A 20,353-nucleotide genomic window follows, 5' to 3' on the forward strand; every position below is an offset into this window, starting at 1 on the left:
CATGCTGCTCGTATGTAATGTCCGTCTTGTATTGAAGCCCCGAAATGTGAAATTGTCCCGAAAAAAATTAAATAAGTCTATATATCTTTCAAGCTTGTTTGTAGCGGAAGCTCCTCTTCCCAGTTCGTCCAAATTTGACGAACCGGGAAGAGGAGCTTGGAGAAGCTTCCGCTACAAAACAAGCTTGAAATATAGACTTACTTTGTTTTTTTTCGGGACAATTTCGCATTTCGTGGCTTCAATACAAGACGGACATTACATACAAGCAGCATGGAGGTATTTGAATGTTTTTTGGTGTGTCTTTTTGTTACAAAGACAGTTGGTATCCATTTGCAACCGTTATATGGACATGCACTGCTACGCCGAGACCCCCTGTAACTCAGAGAAGCCACGGAGGACTCTGAAACTTCTCCCAGCCCTTAGTCCACATGAGGGGGAGTAGATAATGAGTGAAATTTCAATTTTGGGTGAACTATCCCTTTAACACCAGTGGTAACTTGAATGGAGAGAACATGTGGAGGATGACGATGGAGATGTTTATAGAGAAAGTGGTTGTGTACTGTTTGACAAGAGGGCAGAGAGAGAGAGAGAGAGAGAGAGGCAGTAGTCCATTAACGTCCACTCAGAACACAGATCAGTGTGTGATGGAAGTGTTTGCTCATCTGTCAGTGTGTGTGCATGTGTGTGTGTGTGTCATCTTTTATGTGAAGCTGCACTCAGAGGAAAGGGTTAACATCAAATGCGTTATAATACAAGTAAGGATCTGGATACCTTGTGTATCATTCATCTGTTTGTCTAGAGAGGTCTAAGAAGGCAAATAGAGATTGTTTTTGTGTGTGTGTGTGTGTGTGTGTGTGTGTGTGTGTGTGTGTGTGTGTGTGTGTGTGTGTGTGTGTGTGTGTGTGTGTGTGTGTGTGTGTGTGTGTGTGTGAGAGGTTTGTTTAGTCATCCACTCCGATGTTGCGGAACAGGTAGGACATGGACTCTCCGTTGTGGATGCGACGAATGGCCTCCGACAGGATCATGCTGATGTCGGCCGTTTTGATCTTTGGACACTGGAGCTTCTGGAGTTCGTGTGGAATCGTGTTGGTCACCACCACCTGGAGGAGAGGAACCACAGGAGGAGGTGAAGACGGAGGAGAGGGAGGCGTCAGGAAAGTGAGGATGGAATAATAAAAGCAGAACGCGACCTCGTCGATGGCCGACTCCTCGATGAACCGGGGGGCGTCGCAGGAGAGGATGCCGTGCGTTGCCATGACGTAGATCTTGTAGGCCCCTCTCTCCTTCAGCGTCTCTGCCGCCGCCACAAAACTGTCCACGTCGTCAATGATGTCGTCCTATAGGACAAACACATCTGTCTCAACCACACTGACACTTCTGATTCGTGAGGCGTGGTACACCAAACATGACAAGTCATTTTATAGTGTTTACAGTCCTGAATCTGGGAAGAAATTAATTTAAAGGGGACATATCACTAAATATCAATTTTTGAAGGCTCTTGAACATTTATTTAGGTGTTTGTCTTGTGAGAATTGACATAAATATCTGTCATTTTCAGGCTCCCTAGGTTGAAATCGATGTGGTTTTATGAGCTGTTCCCTCAGTTGCCCTCCAATGATGTCATTCGTTTTTGAATTTGCATAACCCCACCCCTACCTGGTACCAGTAGAAGGGGCGGGGCAAGCAGTGGTTCATTTGCATTTAAAGGGACAGACACTGAAAGCAGCCGTTGTGAACAGGGCTGTTTAGAGAGGATGAAAAGAGACCAAAACATGTCGTAGACATGTCTTTAAGCAACCTGGGAACTGTTTTAATTTGTGGAAAATGGGCAGAATATGTCTCCTTTAAGTCAAGTAGAAATGTAGATACAGCTACAGTTACACTTAGCTTCAGATATTGTGGTGTTTACAAGATTATAATACGCCCTCTGGAGGCTACAGTGAGTCATCAGAAAGTGATGAGATGGGCTTGTTAGCTCATTAGCATGGTAACTTCAGATATATTGATGTTGCTTTATATTCATGAGTAAAGAAATTAAATTTCATGATGTCAGTGTCCCGTTTCTTTTGGATTAGTGAGTAACCAGCTATTAATGCTATTGTTAGCAACATAGCAGTAGGAAACCTTCCAAACTGCTGCATTAACCTGTAAGTATACTGTATAGATTTTATTTGCAAGAAAGCAGCTCACAGCGATTGAAACATTTGATTGGTCGACTCATTTTCAGACTTGGTACAGAAATACGAGTGTATTTGAAGAATTATTTCAATCCGTTATCACCTCTGTGATTTATCTAGAAGCTGAGGCCCTTTAGGCCGCTGCAACATGCTCTTATAAAAATTAGACTGAGAGAATGGATGGATGGATTCCCAGGGGTTTATTGTTTGTTATGTTGAACTAAAGTGGGATCACACAGTGAGGCACTGGTTTTCCGCCGGTCCATCAGTTGTTAGACTGGTGTATGAGCCTCCACTCGTTCGGCTGCTTCACATTCTCTCTGCTCACACTGGAACAGTGACTTCTAAAGCTCATTAAAGCCACAGCAAAACAGAGAAGAATAAGCAATTCTCTGTGGAAAAACCAGACTCTGGATCCATCGATAGTGGTGTCATGAAGGCATTGTACAGTGTTCATCCCTCCCACAGGACCACTTTCCTTTATGTCTCGCACAGAGATACCCACCTGCAGCCGAAAAGCAGCTTCTTCTCTCTGCTGCAGCTCATCATTTGGCAAACTGTGAGTCACTGTGTGTGATGTTTTTACCTCTTTTAAAAGATCTCCATAAAAATGCTTATTCATAATATGAGGAAATGTGATTCATTAGGCCATAAATAATGTGTTCAAATCCATCAAACTGTATATTCTCACCACGATGATGGCGATACGTCCTCCTACATCTCCTACCACAGTGATGGGAGGCTTCTCTTTAGGGATCAACACTGGAAACAACATCAACAGGACACAGACACAGTTAGACACACTGTGTTTCAGGATATCTTTGATCTACATTCTGTATGTTCCTTTCTAAAGCCGTTTTCCCACTAAAATTAGCGGGTCGACGTGGGGGATCAGACAGAGCATAAACCAGTCGCCCCGCTTTCATCCGCAGTGCGAGTAACACAGTGTCATGCCACAGCCGGCCGCCGCGGAGTGTGAGGTCCGTCCGCCGAGGCACAGCACACACCACACAGGACTAGAAGCCCATAGGTGATGATTAAGACGGATTTCATTTGTACAAGTCTAATGTTTATTTTTGGGCACAAAACTCCAGACCCAACCTTTAAACAGACTGTTGCTTCTTTTTTTTCAGTCGTTTTTGGTCAGTGTTGTTTGATCTTTTGATCCCAGTCTCTAATGAGAGCAGAGCTTTGTTTTGGTACGTGATATGAGACACGACCGGCGCGATGACGTGGCGGCACATAACGCTCAGTGTCATCACGTAAATTAGCGGGTTGACCCGGGTCTGGCGTTTCCACTGCAAGCCGATCGGAGCCGAGCCGATTGAAGACGATTTTAACCCGCGTCGCTTGCCGATTAGTTTGGCGCGGGTGGAAAAAGCCGATTGTTAGCGGGTTTAAAGAGGTTTTTTGGCCAGTGGGAAAGGGGTATATGGTAGATTCTCTCAGACGGCTTGGTGTTTACAGGGTTCATCTGTACTGTGTGTGCATTACATGGTATGTCCATGCTGGGGTGAATGGCTCCGGTGGTCTTGACGGTGGGTGGGGAGTGTCGTCCGTCTACCTGGTCCGACTCTGCGTCCTGAGCTTCGCCGTGGATCACTGCTATACCCAGACGCAGCCGCTCTGCAAATGACTGAGCCCTGCATGCACATAGGAACACACACACACACACACACACACACACATATAAATATACACAATGGGTAATGATTAATAACAATGTACCGAGCTCCTTTATCTGAAGGCAGCAGTTGAGTTTAAATGTGTTCAACAATAAAAGGTTGAAAAAAGACAAGCAGAGTGGTGAGAGGAGAACAACAGGGGTGTGTCATTAACATGTTAATTAACTTCAAACATAACGGAGTTGGAGCTCAGCACAGTTGAAGGTGATTTAATAAACACAGCAGGTTGTAGAAAACCTACTGTACCTTTTGGCAGATGCTGGAGATTTGGCCACGATCACAGCGTTTCTATAGTCGGGGATCTGAAGGGGGACGGAAAATAAAGAGGCTCATTAACGTCACATTCAAAGTCAATGACTTGTCGACATCTAACAGCCTTTTCTTTTGTAACACTGAAACGTATAAACACTCGATCTCAGTCGTCTGTGTGTGTGTAGTTTAACAGCTTAACAAATCTACAAAGTAACAGGCTGATCTTGATACTTGTACCTCCAGGAATAAGGAGGTTTCTTTAGGTCTGAACATGAACTAATGAGGATGATGATTTTATGCCTGGGGCCTGTTAGTTTTAACCTTTAGCCATTTTGAATTATTCAATTTTAAAACCTTCTTGTTCAAGAAAAAAATAAGACCAGTTATCATCATACTAACCAAAATGTCAAAGTACAGACAATTTCTCAGTAAAGTATCCTGCAGCAGTAAAAACTGTTTGTAATTGAGGGGTCGACAATATAAATGGCCCGGTGGCCCGGATGTACTTTTAAAACCGCCAGTGAAAATAATGCCTTGAAAAAAAAAAAAACAAGTAAAAAATCTAATTTCACATGAATTCCCTTTGGTTCGAAATTATTTCTGTGAAATTGTCTCGGTAATTACCGCTAACACATAGTGTTACTGTTACGAGATCCCAACCCGATCAAAGACAGGCACATCTACTTCCTGTGTGCAGCAGCGCTGGGATGTCAGCACCACCTGCAAACAGCTGCAGCAGCAGCAGCTCGCTCCTGCGGAACGCGCGCCGCTCGCTCACTGCTGCTGATTGAAGGTTGTCACAAGAACCGATAAGAACCTTTTTTTCGGTACGGTGAAACTTTGCCCTCAGCGCGTTGTTTCGAGTCCTGTCGGGGCCGATACGGACGTTACACGCAGGCCAGAGCGCGCGCTGGGTCTTGGTGCGGTTACAGTCGAGCTCGTGCTCCGTTTATGTGAACGGGGCTCCAGCTGCTCGGTGCGCGTTTAGACCATAATACATCCATGATGGTTAGGAGCAGAGAAAAAACAAACGTGTGTAAACACAAAACAAAGCTGAAAAATTAAACAATGAGTCAGTTTTGCACCAGTCTGTGGAAACAGCCTAAAAGTGAATGAATGAGAACAACAGTTCTATCATTGAACTACTGGAAGATAAAAGAAATGACTACATGACTTTCCCTTTGTGTTGAGGCATGTTAACTCTGTTTTTACTTCATTGTTAAACCACAGTGAAGCTTAAATACAAGTTTGAGAAACAGTTATTTATTTATGAATTAATTAAATAAAGTAGCCTAATGAATTTAGAAGCACATGTTTTTTTTTAAAATCGTGGTATCGAGAATTGTGGAAATGTACTGGTATTGGTATATAAGAAAGCTCCAGCCTCGATGGCGAAATATGGAATTGGCTGGGATATGTTCTTTTTTGTTATTATGGGGATGGAAACCTGACATTGTCCTGGGCCAGTGGTTAGAATGGTGGGGCCAGTGATCTTCAAAAGCCAAAGTTCCCTTATTGTCTACCCCTGTTGTAATGATGTAGTTAAATGAATCAATCCAAATAGATAAGTGATGGTGCTGTGAATGACTGTGTGTCCTCACCTCCTCCTGGATGTACTGCAGCAGGAAGGGCGAGGCTCTCAGATTGTCCACTGGGATGTTGAAGAAGCCTTGGATCTCTTTCTGATGGAGGTCCATGGTGATCAGGTGTGTGAGACCTGCACACACAGGTCAGTTTGACAGCGTTAAGCTTTACAGTTATAACAGCACACACTTTCACCAGCAGCCATGACAGACACTTAAAGGGTTACTTCAACATTTTGGCAAATTGACCAAGATTGACCAATTGGCCCATTGCCATAATCCCTATAGTCATAGCAGTAGGTTCATTACCTTTAATTGTCGGTGCAAGTTATTTTTAGAACGGTGGAGCAGAGCCGTGAGCTGCTCAGAGCTACGCTATGGAGGCTCATGGGATTTCTTGGTTTCCCTCATCAAACTCATCGGATACACAATCCAACAACTCCACAACGCTCTGGTGGACAAGTTGTGACCTGCACATTCACCACACTATGAGATAATAACACAACGTTACCAGACAGAGTTGTTTTAGAGGTAAATTCATGCAAAACCACTGATGCGCGTTCCCGTCGGGGGCAGTTTTTTAGTCTCTGCATTTCCCTCTAAAACAACTCTGTCTGGTAACGTTGTGTTATTATCTCATAGTGGTGAATGTGCAGATCACAACTTGTCCACCAGAGCGTTGTGGAGTTGTTGGATTGTGTATTTGATGAGTTTGATGAGGGAAACCAAGACATTCCATGAGCCTCCGTAGCGTAGCTCTGAGCAGCTCACGGCTCTGCTCTGCCGTTCTAAAAAATAGCTTGCACCGACAATTAAAGGTAACGAACCTACTGCTATGACCAGGGGTAGACAATAAGGGAAATTTGCCACTGGCACCCTGGGCCAGTGGCTTCTGAAGATCACTGGCCCCGCCATTCTAACCACTGGCCCAGGACAATAGGTATCGATCCCCATATTAACGAAAAACAACATATCCCAGCCAATTCCTGCGGTCTCGCCATCGAGGCTGGAACTTTCTGATACCATTACTAGTCAATTTCCAACATTCTTGATACTTATTCAATACCACGATCTTGTAGTTTCTTGAGATTTTGGGGGATTATTTTGTTATATGTATTTTAGTGATTATGTATGAGTTGGTATATTTGTGTTTAATTTTTGTATGTTGTTATTTATTTGAGTCTGATGTAAAGGATTTATATCCTGTATCAGATATTTTTCATTCAATTTCATTAAAGAAGGTCAAAAAAAGTGCTTTTAAATTCATCAGGCTACTTTATTTAATAAATAAATAACTGTTTCACATATTTAGCCTCCACTGTGGTTTAACAATGAAGTAAAAACAGAGTTAAAATGGTAAATATGCCTCAACACAAACATGAAGTCATGTAGTCATTACTTTTAACCTCCAAGTAGTTCAGTGATATAACTGTTGTTCTCATTCATTCACGTTTAGGCTGTTTCCACAGACTGGTGCAAAATTGACTCATTGTTTCATTTTCAGCTCAGTTTTGCGTTTACACACGTTTTTTTGTTGTTGTTATTATGGTCTAAATGTCACGTGACGTGCCACCGCTGTGGCGCACACCGAACAGCTGGCGCCCCAGCGCGAGCTCTGGCCCGTGTGTAACGTTGGCGTCGGTCCCGACAGGACTCGACCCGACGCGCTGAGGAGGAGGGAAGTTTCATGGTTAAGAAAAAGGTTTTTATCGGTTCTTGTGACGACCTTCTATCAGCAGCAGTGAGTGAGCTGCTTGCAGGTGGTGCTGACGTGCCAGGGCACAGCGCTGGCTGCGCACAGAAAGTAGATGTCTCTGTCGTTGATCGGGTCGGGATCTCTTAGCACTAATTACCGAGACGATTTGACAGTTATCATTTCAAACCACAGGGATTTAATGTGAAATTAGATTTATTTATTTACTTGTTATATTTTTTTCAAGGCATTATTTTCACTGGCCCCACCGGGCCAGTGTTTGGAGCGTTCTGGTGGCCCTGACGGTTTGAAAAGTACGTCCGGGCCACCGGGCCATTTATATTGTCGACCCCTGATGACTATAGGGATTATAGCAATGGGCTAATTTGCCAAAATGTTGAACTATCCCTTTAACAATACCTCTGTAACAATAGCCTTCTCCCACTCACCAGCTTTACACATCATGGAGGCGATGAGCTTGGAGACGATGGAGCCCCTCTTCCTCATCTTGCACTGCTTGCTGTAAGGGAAGTAGGGGAGAACTCCTGTGATGCTTCTGGCACAGGACGTCCTGCACGCGTACACCATGATCAGCATCTCCATTATGGTGGTGTTCACATCCCTGGTGCAGCCGAGGGACGGGAGGGAAGAGGTGGAGAGAAGGAGAGAATTAACAAAACATGATGAGCGATGTTGCAGAGTGGAAAATGTTGAAACTTTAAATTGTGTGTGTGTGTGTGTTCTTCCTTACTTGGACACCGTCTGAATCACAAAGACATCTTTGCCTCGCACCGACTCCTGGATCTGTACCCTTGTTTCTATGGAAACAAATGGGGTGTCAGAAGGAGAGAGTAGCAAGAGAACATGCGCACGTAAACAGACATCCAGTCGCGCGCACACACACACACACACACCTCTTAACAATGGCTGCAAGGCCTGTCGGCTTCATTAGAGGACTGAGCCCTTTGTGACACACACACAGTGCAATTGTAGATAGTAGCATTCCAACAATGTGCCTCCATAGAAAAGAGATTAGAAACCAAAATGCTTCTTAGTCAGAGACAAATGTTACACACAAACACACAGGGAACAGAGTCAAAACTGCTATTAACCCAGTTGTGTTGTGTGAGTATTACAGGTTGAGGAACTTCAACTTGAGTATTTAGCTCACATCCTCTGGCGCTGCTCTAGGAAACTGACGAAATAGAAAAAGAGCCACAGAGGTATTGCATGAGCTGATCCTGATCTATAACCTATGTATTGAAAGTAGGGCTGCACGATATTGGAAAAAAATGACATTGCGATTTTTTCATTCACTGCAATTTTCCGCGATAGTATATTGCGATATTAAAAAATAACTACAATCAAATGATTAAATTTTTTTAATGAGATTAGGGTCAGGATTTATGGGAGATTTCCTGATAGTATTGATCATACATCAACAGAGCAAGCATCTTGATGTAAAAACAATCTTTGGCTGATCATGTGACCGCTCACAGCTCGTCATGTGACGGCACCCGGGTCTCCTATTGGATACACGATCTTACCGGCTTGACTGCTCGGCTTCTACCATGGATCTATGGTTTTTACAGACACACCGATGGGATCGGCATAAAGCCTGAAGTGTCCCGGTTTTAATAAAAAAAAGAATTATGCTGTTATCATTTTCCGTTATGGAAATAGACACGAAAGAGGACAACAAAACCTCTGGCATCACTAGCGATGACGCCGACCTCAGGGGGTGAAGCGGCTGCTGCTCTGTGACTGACAGGCGGATACTTGTAAACAAGCAGCGCAACACGTTACGTTTCACTTTCATGATGCGGGCGACGGGCTCTGTTCAGCTGGATGCAGCCACCGCACCTTACACAGGGTGAGAAACAACCACAGACACGCTTTTACAGGAGAAAAAGTCTGTTGTGAACACCTAGTTGTGAACATGCTGCTTTCCCTGAGTGTGCGCATGGTTAAGGGAGGAGGGGAGGAGGGAAGGAGGGGAGGAGGGGAGGAGGGGAGGAGGGGTGATGGCTCCTGCTCAGTCAAGTGAGGGGGAGAGGGAGAGCTGCACAAGGAGCTGGTTCAGAGCTTTTCTGAAGCAAAATAAAAGTTGAAATGTTGAAAAAAAGAGAGAGAAAACATTGCGCATCCTGCGATGTGACTATTGCGCATGCGCACATCGCAATGTACGATGTAAAACGATATATCGTGCAGCCCTAATTGAAAGACATTAGTGTTTCAATACATTCTGTACCTTCTAGACAGATTTCACTTCTCAGTTCCCCTTTGATTTCTCTGGTCTGCACTTGGACCTCGACTGATCTGTCTCCTGCTGCACACATGCTCTGTTTTGTCTGTGTCCTATCACTATCTTGTTGCACCCAGGGAACAGTTTGCAAAGTCTTCCTGAGAGTCAGTACTCTGCTCCTGAAGGCAACACACTGAGCATGCACTGTGGGAGGAAATTTAAGGGCCATAGGTTGGAGTTAGCATTTATCCAGCACTTTGGAAATTAGTAATATAATTATTTCATATTTCATCATGTGTAACTACTGCCGACTTTCAGATGTTAGTGATTAGTCAGAGGAGACTTAACTTCTGCGACTCAAAAACACTTTTGGTTAAATAATCTCCCAGCCGGAGAGAGTCGTCGGGGATAAATGGCATTTTTACTCAAAAAGCTCAGCTGCTGACTTATATAACGAGCAATAAATCAGAGAGTAGACTTTGTTTTGGGTCTGATAGAACAAACAAAGCGTTTCTCCTGTGGGAACCAGCCCGTTTCTACAGCTACAGTCCTGCAGCTCCACAACAACCATGCAGACTTCTGTTTCAAGTCCACACCGTGTTTGGAATTTAGATTTATAGCAGAAATAAAGACTATTTGAGGTTAATGAGATACTGGTGGTTTTCTTTTAAAGGGATAGTTCACCCAAAATTCAAATTTCACTCATTATCTACTCCCCCTCATGTGGACTAAGGGCTGGGAGAAGTTTCAGAGTCCTCCGTGGCTTCTCTGAGGTACAGTGGGGCTCCGTGCAGCACTGCATGTCCATATGACGGTTGAGAACCACTTTTCTTCGTCCAAAAAGACACACCAAAAACCATCCAAATACCTCCATACTGCTAGTCTGTAATGTCCGCCTTGTATTGAAGCCCCAACATGAGAAATTGTCCCGAAAAAAATTAAATAAGTCTATATTTCAGGAAGAGGAGCTTCCGCTACAAACAAGCTTAAAATATAGACTTATTTAATTTTTTTCAGGACAATTTCTCATGTTGGGGCTTAAGAGGGACATTACAGACGAGCAGTATGGAGGTATTTGGATGTTTTTTGGTGTGTCTTTTTGGACGAAGAAAAGTGAGGCCCATTCGCAACCGTCATATGGACATGCAGTGCTGCACGGAGCCCCGCTGTAAACTCAGAGAAGCCACTGAGGACTCTGAAACTTCTCCCAGCCCTTAGTCCACATGAGGGGGAGTAGATAATGAGTGAAATTTGAATTTTGGGTGAACTATCCCTTTAAGGAGTATATAAAATATATTCAAAGTATTAAATTCAGCAGACGTGGACTTGTAGGGAGTTGACTGAGAAAACTGTGATGCTCATCAATAAGTCAGAAGACAGAGAACATAAAGAGTCTGCAGCCGACGCTGTTGAAGGCTAAAGTGTTAAAACGGCAGACGACATTATTATGTTATGTAACAGACTCAAGTTCACAGGACTTGTCGTGTTGTAGACACATGGTCTAACAGCTACACACTTTAACCAGTGATACAGCGCTTTCCTTCATTTCTGTGTTCACGTCATGTGTCGCCAGCCTCTCTCTCTCTCTCTGTCTCTCTCTCTCTGTCTCTCTCTCTGTCTCTCTCTCTCTGTCTCTCTCTCTCTCTGTCTCTCTCTCTCTCTGTCTCTCTCTGTCTCTCTCTGTCTCTCGGGGCTGAGTGATGTTTAAGTTGTTAACGGACAATGTTTGTCAAACTCGCCGTGTTTGTTTCTGCTGCTGTAAACCACTTCATCTTAGTAAACACATAAAGTCTTCGCTTGAACAAGTTCAGAACTGGTTTCATGCAGACATGTCTGAAACCAGGTGAACCGTACCAACACTCCCATGTTAAAGGGATAGTTCACCCAAAATTGAAATTTCACTCAATATCTACTCCCCCTCATGTGGACTAAGGGCTGGGGGAAGTTTCAGAGTCCTCCGTGGCTTCTCTGAGTTACAGGGGGTCTCGGCGTAGCAGTGCATGTCCATATAACGGTTGCAAATACCAACTGTCTTCGTAACAAAAAGACACACCAAAAAACATCCAAATACCTCCATGCTGCTCATATGTAATGTCCGTCTTGTATTGAAGCCCCGACATGCGAAATTCTTCCGAAAAAAATTAAATAAGTCTATATTTCAAGCTTGTTTGTAGCGGAGGCTCCTCTTCCTGGTTCGTACCGGGAAGAGGAGCCTCCGCTACAAACAAGCTTTAAATATAGACTTATTTAATTTTTGTAGCATGGAGGTATTTGGATGTTTTTTGTTACGAAGACAGTTGGTATCCATTTGCAACCGTTATATGGACATGCACTGCTACGCCGAGACCCCCTGTAACTCAGAGAAGCCACGGAGGACTCTGAAATTTAAATTTTGGGTGAACTATCCCTTTAACTTTCCCTTTTGAACAGTCAGGGCTGCACCACAGGGCTCCATCTTATCCATGTTTTGCATACATACGTCTCCTCTTTCACTCAATGAGTTGTGACTGGTCTGAGTGAGACCACTTCTTCACCCAATACAGTTCATGTTGATAAGTACAATAAGACATAATCTCACCTCTGTTAGCTTCCTGGTAGACCTGCACCTTGCCAAGCTCCACCCCTAACCGCCTGGAGGGGAGAGAGAGAATGTTTGGTTTACATTTTGCAGTCTCACAAATAAGGGATTCCAGAGGTAGCGTGTTATTTTATACATAACAAATTACATAAAGAAAGAAAAGAGTACATACTGCCAGTAGCCTGTATTTGGATTTATTTGTTGCCAAACTGCTCCTTTGAGCAGATCAGCTTGTTATAAGTTGCCACAAACTCAGTCTGCATTCTGCACATTTTCTCCCTGTTAACCGTTAACATGCTGCATTATACTGCCGCTCCACTGCCGCATGAATGCGCACAAACACACACGGACACACAAATGGAGCGAGGAGTTTTCATACCAGGCTGAATCTTTGTTGTATAAACATCCACATACTCCTGTGTCGTGGTGGAGTCAGGGCTGCAGCTGCAGCACCGGGTGCTTTTCCACTTGGTCTTGCAGGTAATGAAAGTGGTGTTTACACAGAACATGATGAGATGTGAACAACGATGCTGCACCACGTGGAGCCCAGGTTGTTATTTTGAAGCTGGCTGCAGGTGACCAGGTCACTGGCCAGTTTTACTGCATTTATTCATCTTAAAGATTAAGTGGCATCTTGTAGAAGCTCAGCTTGTGTGTCACTTCTTACTGTGTGTTCACACCAAACGCGATGGAGGTGATGAACGCCAGGGTTTCCTGCAGACCTTATTTGGCCAGGCGTTCTGCCCGGTCTGACATCTGTAGCGCCCGCGCTAGAATGTCCGGCAAAGAAAAGAAAAACGATGCAATGCATGCAAGCGACACGGCTTAAGCATGCGCGTCGCCAGACACTTTTTTAGCAGGGCACGTGCCCCGGTCAACATGTGCTGTGCTCCCCTGTAAAATTCTCAATAAAATTTCATGTACGACTCTATTTTTATCAAAGAATAATATCCCTCCCCCGGCGCTACCTGACGCGTCTAGTTCAACTATTTCAATGACTTTTCCAAAACTTTACAGAGGATTTTATTTTTCCATAACTTTTCAAGGACCTAGAAATTGCATTTTCAATTTCCATAACTTTTCCAGGTTTTTCATGACCGTACGAACCCTGTAGTTGACAGCTCCTTTTTTTTTAAGCACTTTTAATGATAAAGTCACGTCAAACCAGCCAGTCCCATTAGGAGCCAAATGCCTGACGCACGAGTCCACGACCATCTACTGGCACTGACGCACCTGTCTTACTATGGAACTCAACATGAGAGAAGCTCTGCTCCACCTTATTTCTATCTCACCCCACACACCTCGACCTATGGCTTGTGTAGAAAGTGTATGGCTTATGAAGATGTACAGCGCGATGGAGAGAGAGAGAAAAATGGATCATACAGGGCAGGCAACACCGCGCACACACCAGCTGATCCACCGGTCCTCTGAGTGAAATATGCAAGTTAATGTGTGTGTGTGTGTGCGTGTGTCTGACTCAATTGGATCTTCTTGAGGTGAAGGGTTTGTACAAATGCTGAACATTCTGCAGATGGGTTTAAAAGTCGGCACTAATGGTATTGACAGCATGCATAGCTGTGTGCCTCTTGCTATAGTGTTATTATTAATAACTTCTTTTGTTGTTGTGAATATCAGAATATATTGGACACACCTGGGAGCTTTTGAACTTCTGGCCCCTTCTCATTTTCTCTAAAAACTGTCCAGGAATTTATTTCACAGTCACACTGGTTGAATTTTTGGCTAAAAAGCTACTGAATCGATTTCAAGTCATTGAATTGTATTGGATCTCATCTTTCTAAGTGAACCAGTATCTCCTTGAATTGTATTGGCAGTGGCAGCCACAAATCTTGATTCAAATTGAATCGTTGTTAAAACAAATCAGTACACCCCTTTATAATTGTAGTTTTTGTTTTTGTAAAATTTCTTTTTGGTGAAGAACTTGATTATGTTTGAATGAAAAAACTCTGTTCATGCATGTGAATTTAAATAAATATTCACATAGGCTACCATCACCATATTGTATTTGTAAGTTTGAGTGGTAATCAAATTAATTAATTAATTTTTTTTTGCAGAGAACGGTTTTGGCAACCGTTCTGGGGTTGAACCCCCCCACTCACCTCCCCCCCGGCCAGAAGTTAGCAGGAAACCCTGAACGCCACAAGCTTCCATTCAAAATCAATGTAAACGACACGATGGCGCGTGATGGCGCTTTGGGTGATGCAATGAAGCATCCACCGCCTCATCGCGTGTGTCGCTTCAAGTTGAAAAATTTGAACTTTTGAGAGAAATGGCGTGACACTGTGCCGCGACATCCAGTCAGCGTTGATATCAAACCACGTCACTGAAGTAGTTATGGAGCTCTACGATACAACGTCGTACTTTTACCGCCATCGCAATAAAACCAGACATGGCGGGCCGGCGTTTGGGTCCACAACAGGTCAAGTGCAACTCTGGTTGTTAACTCAGCCATGGTGGACGAGAGATAGAAAACAGAGCGAGGTGAAGAAAATAACGGGAGGTGGTTTGCGTAATCGCAACGTGATGATCAAAAATGTGATCAAGCGACACGATACATCGACATCGCCACCATGGCGTTTGGTGTGAACGCACAGTTACTCTTCTCCTATACTGTCCGATCCTCTGGCTGCTCTAGTCTGGAGGATATTATGCATTTCTCTGTTTGAACAAGCAATGTTTTTGAACCTCTATATCTTTATTTTCCATTTTTTGTACTTTATCCTATCTCTAACTTGTGAGGAGTCGTCACTCAGCTGCAGGATTAAACGTGACTGTTCAGCAGTTGGAATGGTGGAAAAACAAACAAACAGAGTTAAGTCATGTATTTGTCCATCCCATATTTCCATTAAACAGACTTGTACAGAGCTCCAAGGTGTCTTACTCAGTGTGCTTCTCTTGGTTCAGGCAGAATTTGAAAATGTTTAACAAAGCCCAAGGACAGCAGCGATGTAACAGTCGACCTAAGTCAGAGACAGTGTCCTGTGAATGAATTACCGCGTGACAAACCTATATTAATACTAATACTAATACTAATTACTTTATTAATCCACAAAGGGGAATTCATTTGTCTGTCAGCTCATCTACCATTTGCAGAAGAATTAAATGACAATTAATGACAGGCATGGCATATTATTGAAGCGTGAGAGAAAAAAAGAAAAGATTCCTTTTGTTTAAAATTGTTAAATAAATACATATGAAATATAAATACTGAATATTCACTGGAGGAAAAAAGGAAAAAAAAAAAAGGAGAGGAAGGAAAAAGGAAAAAAAAACTGCTGCAAGACATATTTAGTTGTTGGAAATATGTTTGCACAGAGATTACATTTTGCTGCATCATTGTTGCCTTTTGTGAAGTAGCACCATGGCCACGCTCTGGTCGGCCATATTGTAAACACTGTACATGTGCTGGCAAATGCAAATCCCTTCATTCAGATGCAAAGGCAGCACATCCAGACCCGTCCCTCAAGAAGCATGCAGTGGTTCTATATTTAACAGAAGCCGCCTCATGTGACACGAAGGAGGCGGCGGAGCTGCTCCCAAGTGACCGATATGGGATGTTTCCTCTTTTTGCAAATGTTTTTAATATGTCAGCTATTCCCTCCTGTACTCACTCTGCAATCCTCTTGCTGAGCTCGCGGCCTGAGGGGTGGGAGTTGGCGGTGAAGATGACCAGGCCGCCCTTGGTGTGGTTCATGACTCTGGGGTCTTGGCCGCTGCTCTCCCCACACTCAGGCAGTGGATCCCTGGGCACCCACGCTGCGCTAAGCCCTTCCTGCAGTGGAGAGAGAGAGGAGGGGGGGGGTTACTTCCTTTAAAAATCATCGGGTCAGCTTTCGAATCTCGACTCGGGGAGGAACAGGAAACATATTTTGGTTGGTCTTTAAAGACGCACAATACTGTAAGACACTGAACAGAAAAAGCGATGACTCATGTTTAAAGATCTCTTTTTCCCTCAGTGTATAAAATCATGAGAGACAGACTGGAATATAAAAATATGGTGATCACTCAACCTTGACTGGACAAGTGGGTACTCATGTGAGCATGGGACAGGGGAAACTAAATATCAGTTTTATCTATACTGGTATTTAGACTCATAGTCATAACGGCCTCTGTTGTTTCCACTCTTCAGAGCTGTTCTGAAGTTAAAAACATGCATAACAACAACGATATTTAAAGCAGAAGTAAGCGTTCCGGTCGTTTTGGCTAATGCTGCGTTCCAGGCAGGCTTTTGAAACCGTAAATTACAGCTTCAAGTCACGACTTACGACTTTGTAGCGTTCCAGGCAACCCACTCGTGTTTTTCCGACCTGTTTTACCTGTGAAAGTCACTATAACGGCCACTCGTAACTTCTGACCCGTGAACTCGTACGACTTCACAGGTCGGAAAAACACGAGTTACGAGTTTCCTTGAACGCACCATAACTTCTTGTCAGCCGACGGAGTTAGCAGCCCCCGCCCTCGTCATGGATCTATTAGTCCTCATCCCTACGTCACCACATTCAGGCGCATCCCTTGGCTGCACACACAGCCCTTCATGCCGTTCTCTCTCCTCATTGGATAAAACTTGTAGGATACGAGAAAAGTTTTCTCCTCGGCTCAGAGCAGAGCGACTGAGAGACCCGTGTTTCGGTCCAAACACTCTATAGAAGTGATTGCTGTCGGAAGATACAACTATTTAAGACTTATATATTAACTCATTGAGTGCCAACCACGTAATTTCTCGTTTTTCGTTCCCATGCGTTGAGTGCCAAAAACGTAATTTTACGTTTTTGGCTTTTTTTTTTAATTATGAAAATAGACACTTTAATACACATTATATGTAAATTTGGGGACTCTACGACGAGGAGAACTGAAATAGATGACGATCAAAGTCACATGACAGCTCATGATCTGGAAGTTTTTATCATAACTCGGCTTCTGCAAACGAGTTCTGCATGCAGATGCAGCAGCTGCTCTGCTCTCACCTGCGCTGCTGCTCCAGCTGCTCGAGCTGCTCGGGCTGCTCGGAGCAGAAACAGGAAGCTCTCAGCCGACAGTCCGCCCGGTCTTCATCTGGAGCAACACCGTGTCCTCCCCAAAGTCCTCCCGCGGTAAAATCTGATGGTCTCTGGGCCAAAGCAGACCGGCATCACCGACCCGAACCACAGAAGGACCGCGACCACCGGCGGGACCGGTCTTCCCGAGCCGTGGTGGCCGACTGACCCTCACGTTCCGCGGGGAGAAGCTGTGACACGGCACGGTGCGTCTGTGTTATTGTTGTTTAGTGGCGCCCCCCCCGCCCCCGATGGTGGTTTTGTGAATAGAACAACAATTGTTGTATATATTTATCTTATACGAGCCCTTTGATCCAGAAATGCGAGTGTCAGAAGAGCGACAGACACAAACAGCGCACCTTTCATAAAAGACGCTCTATCTCCTTTTCTAGAAAAAAAGGAGGGATTTTGGTGAAACCCAGCCATGTTTAGCTTGACTTTTCTCAGGAACGGAGGCACGTAGAAACAAACGGTTTGTGGCCACTTGAAGCATTAAGTTAAACCTTTCAATTGAGCCACAGTATGTGTTGGTGGCAATAATATAGAATACACTGTGGCTCTACAAAAATCGTCAAAAATGGTCTAAATTGCCGGTACACTTGACTAAAACTTTGGAAAGGAGCGCGGCACTCAATGAGTTAACACAAAAATATCGCTTACTTCTGCTTTAAAGCAGATATCAGCTTCACGGCCGTTTCGGCTAATGCTGCGTTCAAGGCAGGCTTTTGAAACCGTAAGTTACAGCTTCAAGTCACAACTACGACTTGGTAGCGTTCCAGGTAACCCGTAGCTCGTGTTTTTACCATCCTGTTGTCTGTGAAAGTTCCCTATAACGGCCACTCGTAACTTCCGACCCGTGAACTCGTACCAGATCGAACTGGTATGACTTCACAGGAAGGAAAAACACAAAGTATGAGTTTCTTTGAACGCACCATGAGTTAGCAGCCCCCGCCCTTGTCAGGCATCAATTGGTCCTCGTGCTACGTCACCACATTCACGCGCATCCCTTGGCTGCACACACAGCCCTTCATGCCGTTCTAGTCTCCTCATTGGATAACACTTGTATCCCACAAGGAAAATGTTCTCCTCGGGTTACAGCAGAGCAGAGTGACGGAGAGACTCGTGTTTAGGCTGAAATACTTCATGTATGTGATTGCTGACGGAAAATAGGACTATTTAGGACTTATATTAACAAAAACATTCCACTGATATCTGCTTTAAATCAACCTTTGTAAAATAACTTGGACAAACGTTCATTTTCACAAATACTATGACTGAGTTATTAAAGAAGCTTCCTTATACAGAAACAAGGAGTTCCCTTATAGACGGAGCTGCAGCACCATCCTACAACATGTTACTTACAGCAGTTGAAACTGAAACTACTAGCCTATAAATTGGACCAATTGTCCAGAATCAGCAATTGCAATAGTTCAGATAAATTTCCTACTGTGAAAATCACCACAACATAGCTAGACCTGCAATAAATAGCAAATTAATCAATTATTCAATTGATATGAACAAACAAATAATTTGATAATAACTAGGCTATATACTGTAGTTTGGTCATTTTTTAGCAACTCTTGGTGATATCAATGACCACTTTACATTATCTTCCTACATTTCATAGCTAAACAACTGACCAGACTAATCGAGAAAACAACTGGCAGATGAATCAACGGTGGAAATAACGGTTGGTTGCGCCCCTCAGCAGCACGCGCCTTGTCAAACCACAACCAGTCAGCAGACAATGAGCTTTTACTGTGAAGGGGCAACAGTCTGTACCACCTCAACTGCGTTATATCTATAAATCATCCTATCTACACATGCTAATTATCTTCGTACTATTTTACCTTTTTTTTTTAAAATTATAAATATACATTTGATTTCTTATATTCTTGTTATTTTTTATGTATTCATTCATTTATTTAGGTCTTAGCATACACGGTCTATGGTTTGTGTTGTGATGTTGAGTCTACCTGCAGTCGCACACTTGAGGAAGTTCAGACAGAGAACAATAACACAGCAAACAAAAAAAGGCTGGGCTGCCATCACATGCCATATGCAACCATGTGTCACCACAACACCACGCTGTACAGTAACTGCCTGGACGGGTAATTATTGTCTTAAACACACACATGTCGAAAATGTTAATGTTCTTTTATGAGATAAATGTGGTTCGCTGTGTTTTAAATGAGGGCTGGTGATGGTTCATCCTAACTATCAACAGTCACGACGTTAGCCTGGTCACGTTGCTAAGCTAACGAGCCCTGAACAGGGCTGTGTTGTATTCAGACAGTGAATGGAGGTTAGCCCGGTATATTAAATTAGGATAGTGCTGACTGTTGTATGTGAGCGGTTATGTTGATAAAGTCAGCATTAGCTCATATTTATCCTTAATGTGTGCTTCTGACATCATGGGATGGCGTTAGCTAACGTTAACACATGAGTACTAACGCGATAGCTCCGTCAGAAATAATCTTGGTACGGCGAAGCTAATGAATGCGCGATTTAATTTCTCACGCATCAGAAAGCAGGTCTGTCTCTGTAACACGCGGGAAACACAATAACTACGACTAAATAAATACAGGACAATAAAAAGAAATTCTCACCAGTTTGTATTTTAGGTCCGGTTACAAGCTGCAACCACAGTATTTGAATCTGTGAGCCTCTTCAGCTCCTTTTCAACCTGTTCCCCCTCACTCTCTGACTGACTGCGAGGTTTGGTTATGATGGACGCGCAGCTCGACCAATCAGAAACCGGGAAATATTAACTGGGGTGCGTTCAGGTGTTCCTTTTAAACCCGTAAACAACAAAACCCTCACAGAGATGCCCAAAGTCGTCGATACTAATATTTCGAAAATTTAATACAATGTGCAAACTACTGGAAAGCAGATAACTGATAATTATTCAGCTGATGGAGAGAAAGTTGAGAAAGACAGCTACTTATCAACAACTTGTTTTAATAAGAGTTGTAATGGCACATTTCAGCCACTGGTTTATGTTTAGCACAAATATTTACTATAGCCTAAGTTTTAGTTAGTTTGTTTTTATTTACAAAAATGTATTTCGGGGACTTCATCATTTTTAC

The 20,353-nt window shown here is 43.5% G+C and overlaps 1 protein-coding gene across 1 annotated transcript; it reads right to left on the reverse strand.

The window, feature by feature from the left end:
• Window positions 1–417: 417 nt before the first annotated feature.
• LOC310990639 (phosphoribosyl pyrophosphate synthase-associated protein 2) lies at window positions 418–19,993 on the reverse strand. The gene is made up of 11 exons (XM_083978108.1): window positions 19,874–19,993; window positions 15,843–16,003; window positions 12,214–12,266; window positions 8,142–8,208; window positions 7,840–8,012; window positions 5,716–5,831; window positions 4,109–4,164; window positions 3,672–3,820; window positions 2,869–2,939; window positions 1,191–1,337; window positions 418–1,100 (listed from the first exon to the last, which is right to left on the reverse strand). Exons 2-11 carry the CDS (start codon window positions 15,923–15,925, stop codon window positions 942–944), a joined length of 1,074 nt encoding a protein of 357 aa, XP_083834234.1. The 5' UTR covers window positions 15,926–16,003; window positions 19,874–19,993; the 3' UTR covers window positions 418–941.
• Window positions 19,994–20,353: the final 360 nt, after the last annotated feature.

This window comes from Trachurus trachurus (assembly GCF_905171665.1).
Source record: "Trachurus trachurus genome assembly, chromosome: 8".
Classification (NCBI taxonomy): domain Eukaryota; kingdom Metazoa; phylum Chordata; class Actinopteri; order Carangiformes; family Carangidae; genus Trachurus; species Trachurus trachurus.

Excerpts from the sequence above, each read along its gene's own strand:
- LOC310990639 (XM_083978108.1), bottom strand. The coding sequence starts at position 15,925 with ATGAACCACACCAAGGGCGGCCTGGTCATCTTCACCGCCAACTCCCAC. Across the intron at positions 8,209-12,213 it reads CTACCAGGAAGCTAACAGAG|AAACAAGGGTACAGATCCAG; the intron begins GTGAGATTATGT and ends TTGTTTCCATAG. Across the intron at positions 2,940-3,671 it reads CCCCAGCATGGACATACCAT|TGTTGATCCCTAAAGAGAAG; the intron begins GTAATGCACACA and ends TGTTGTTTCCAG.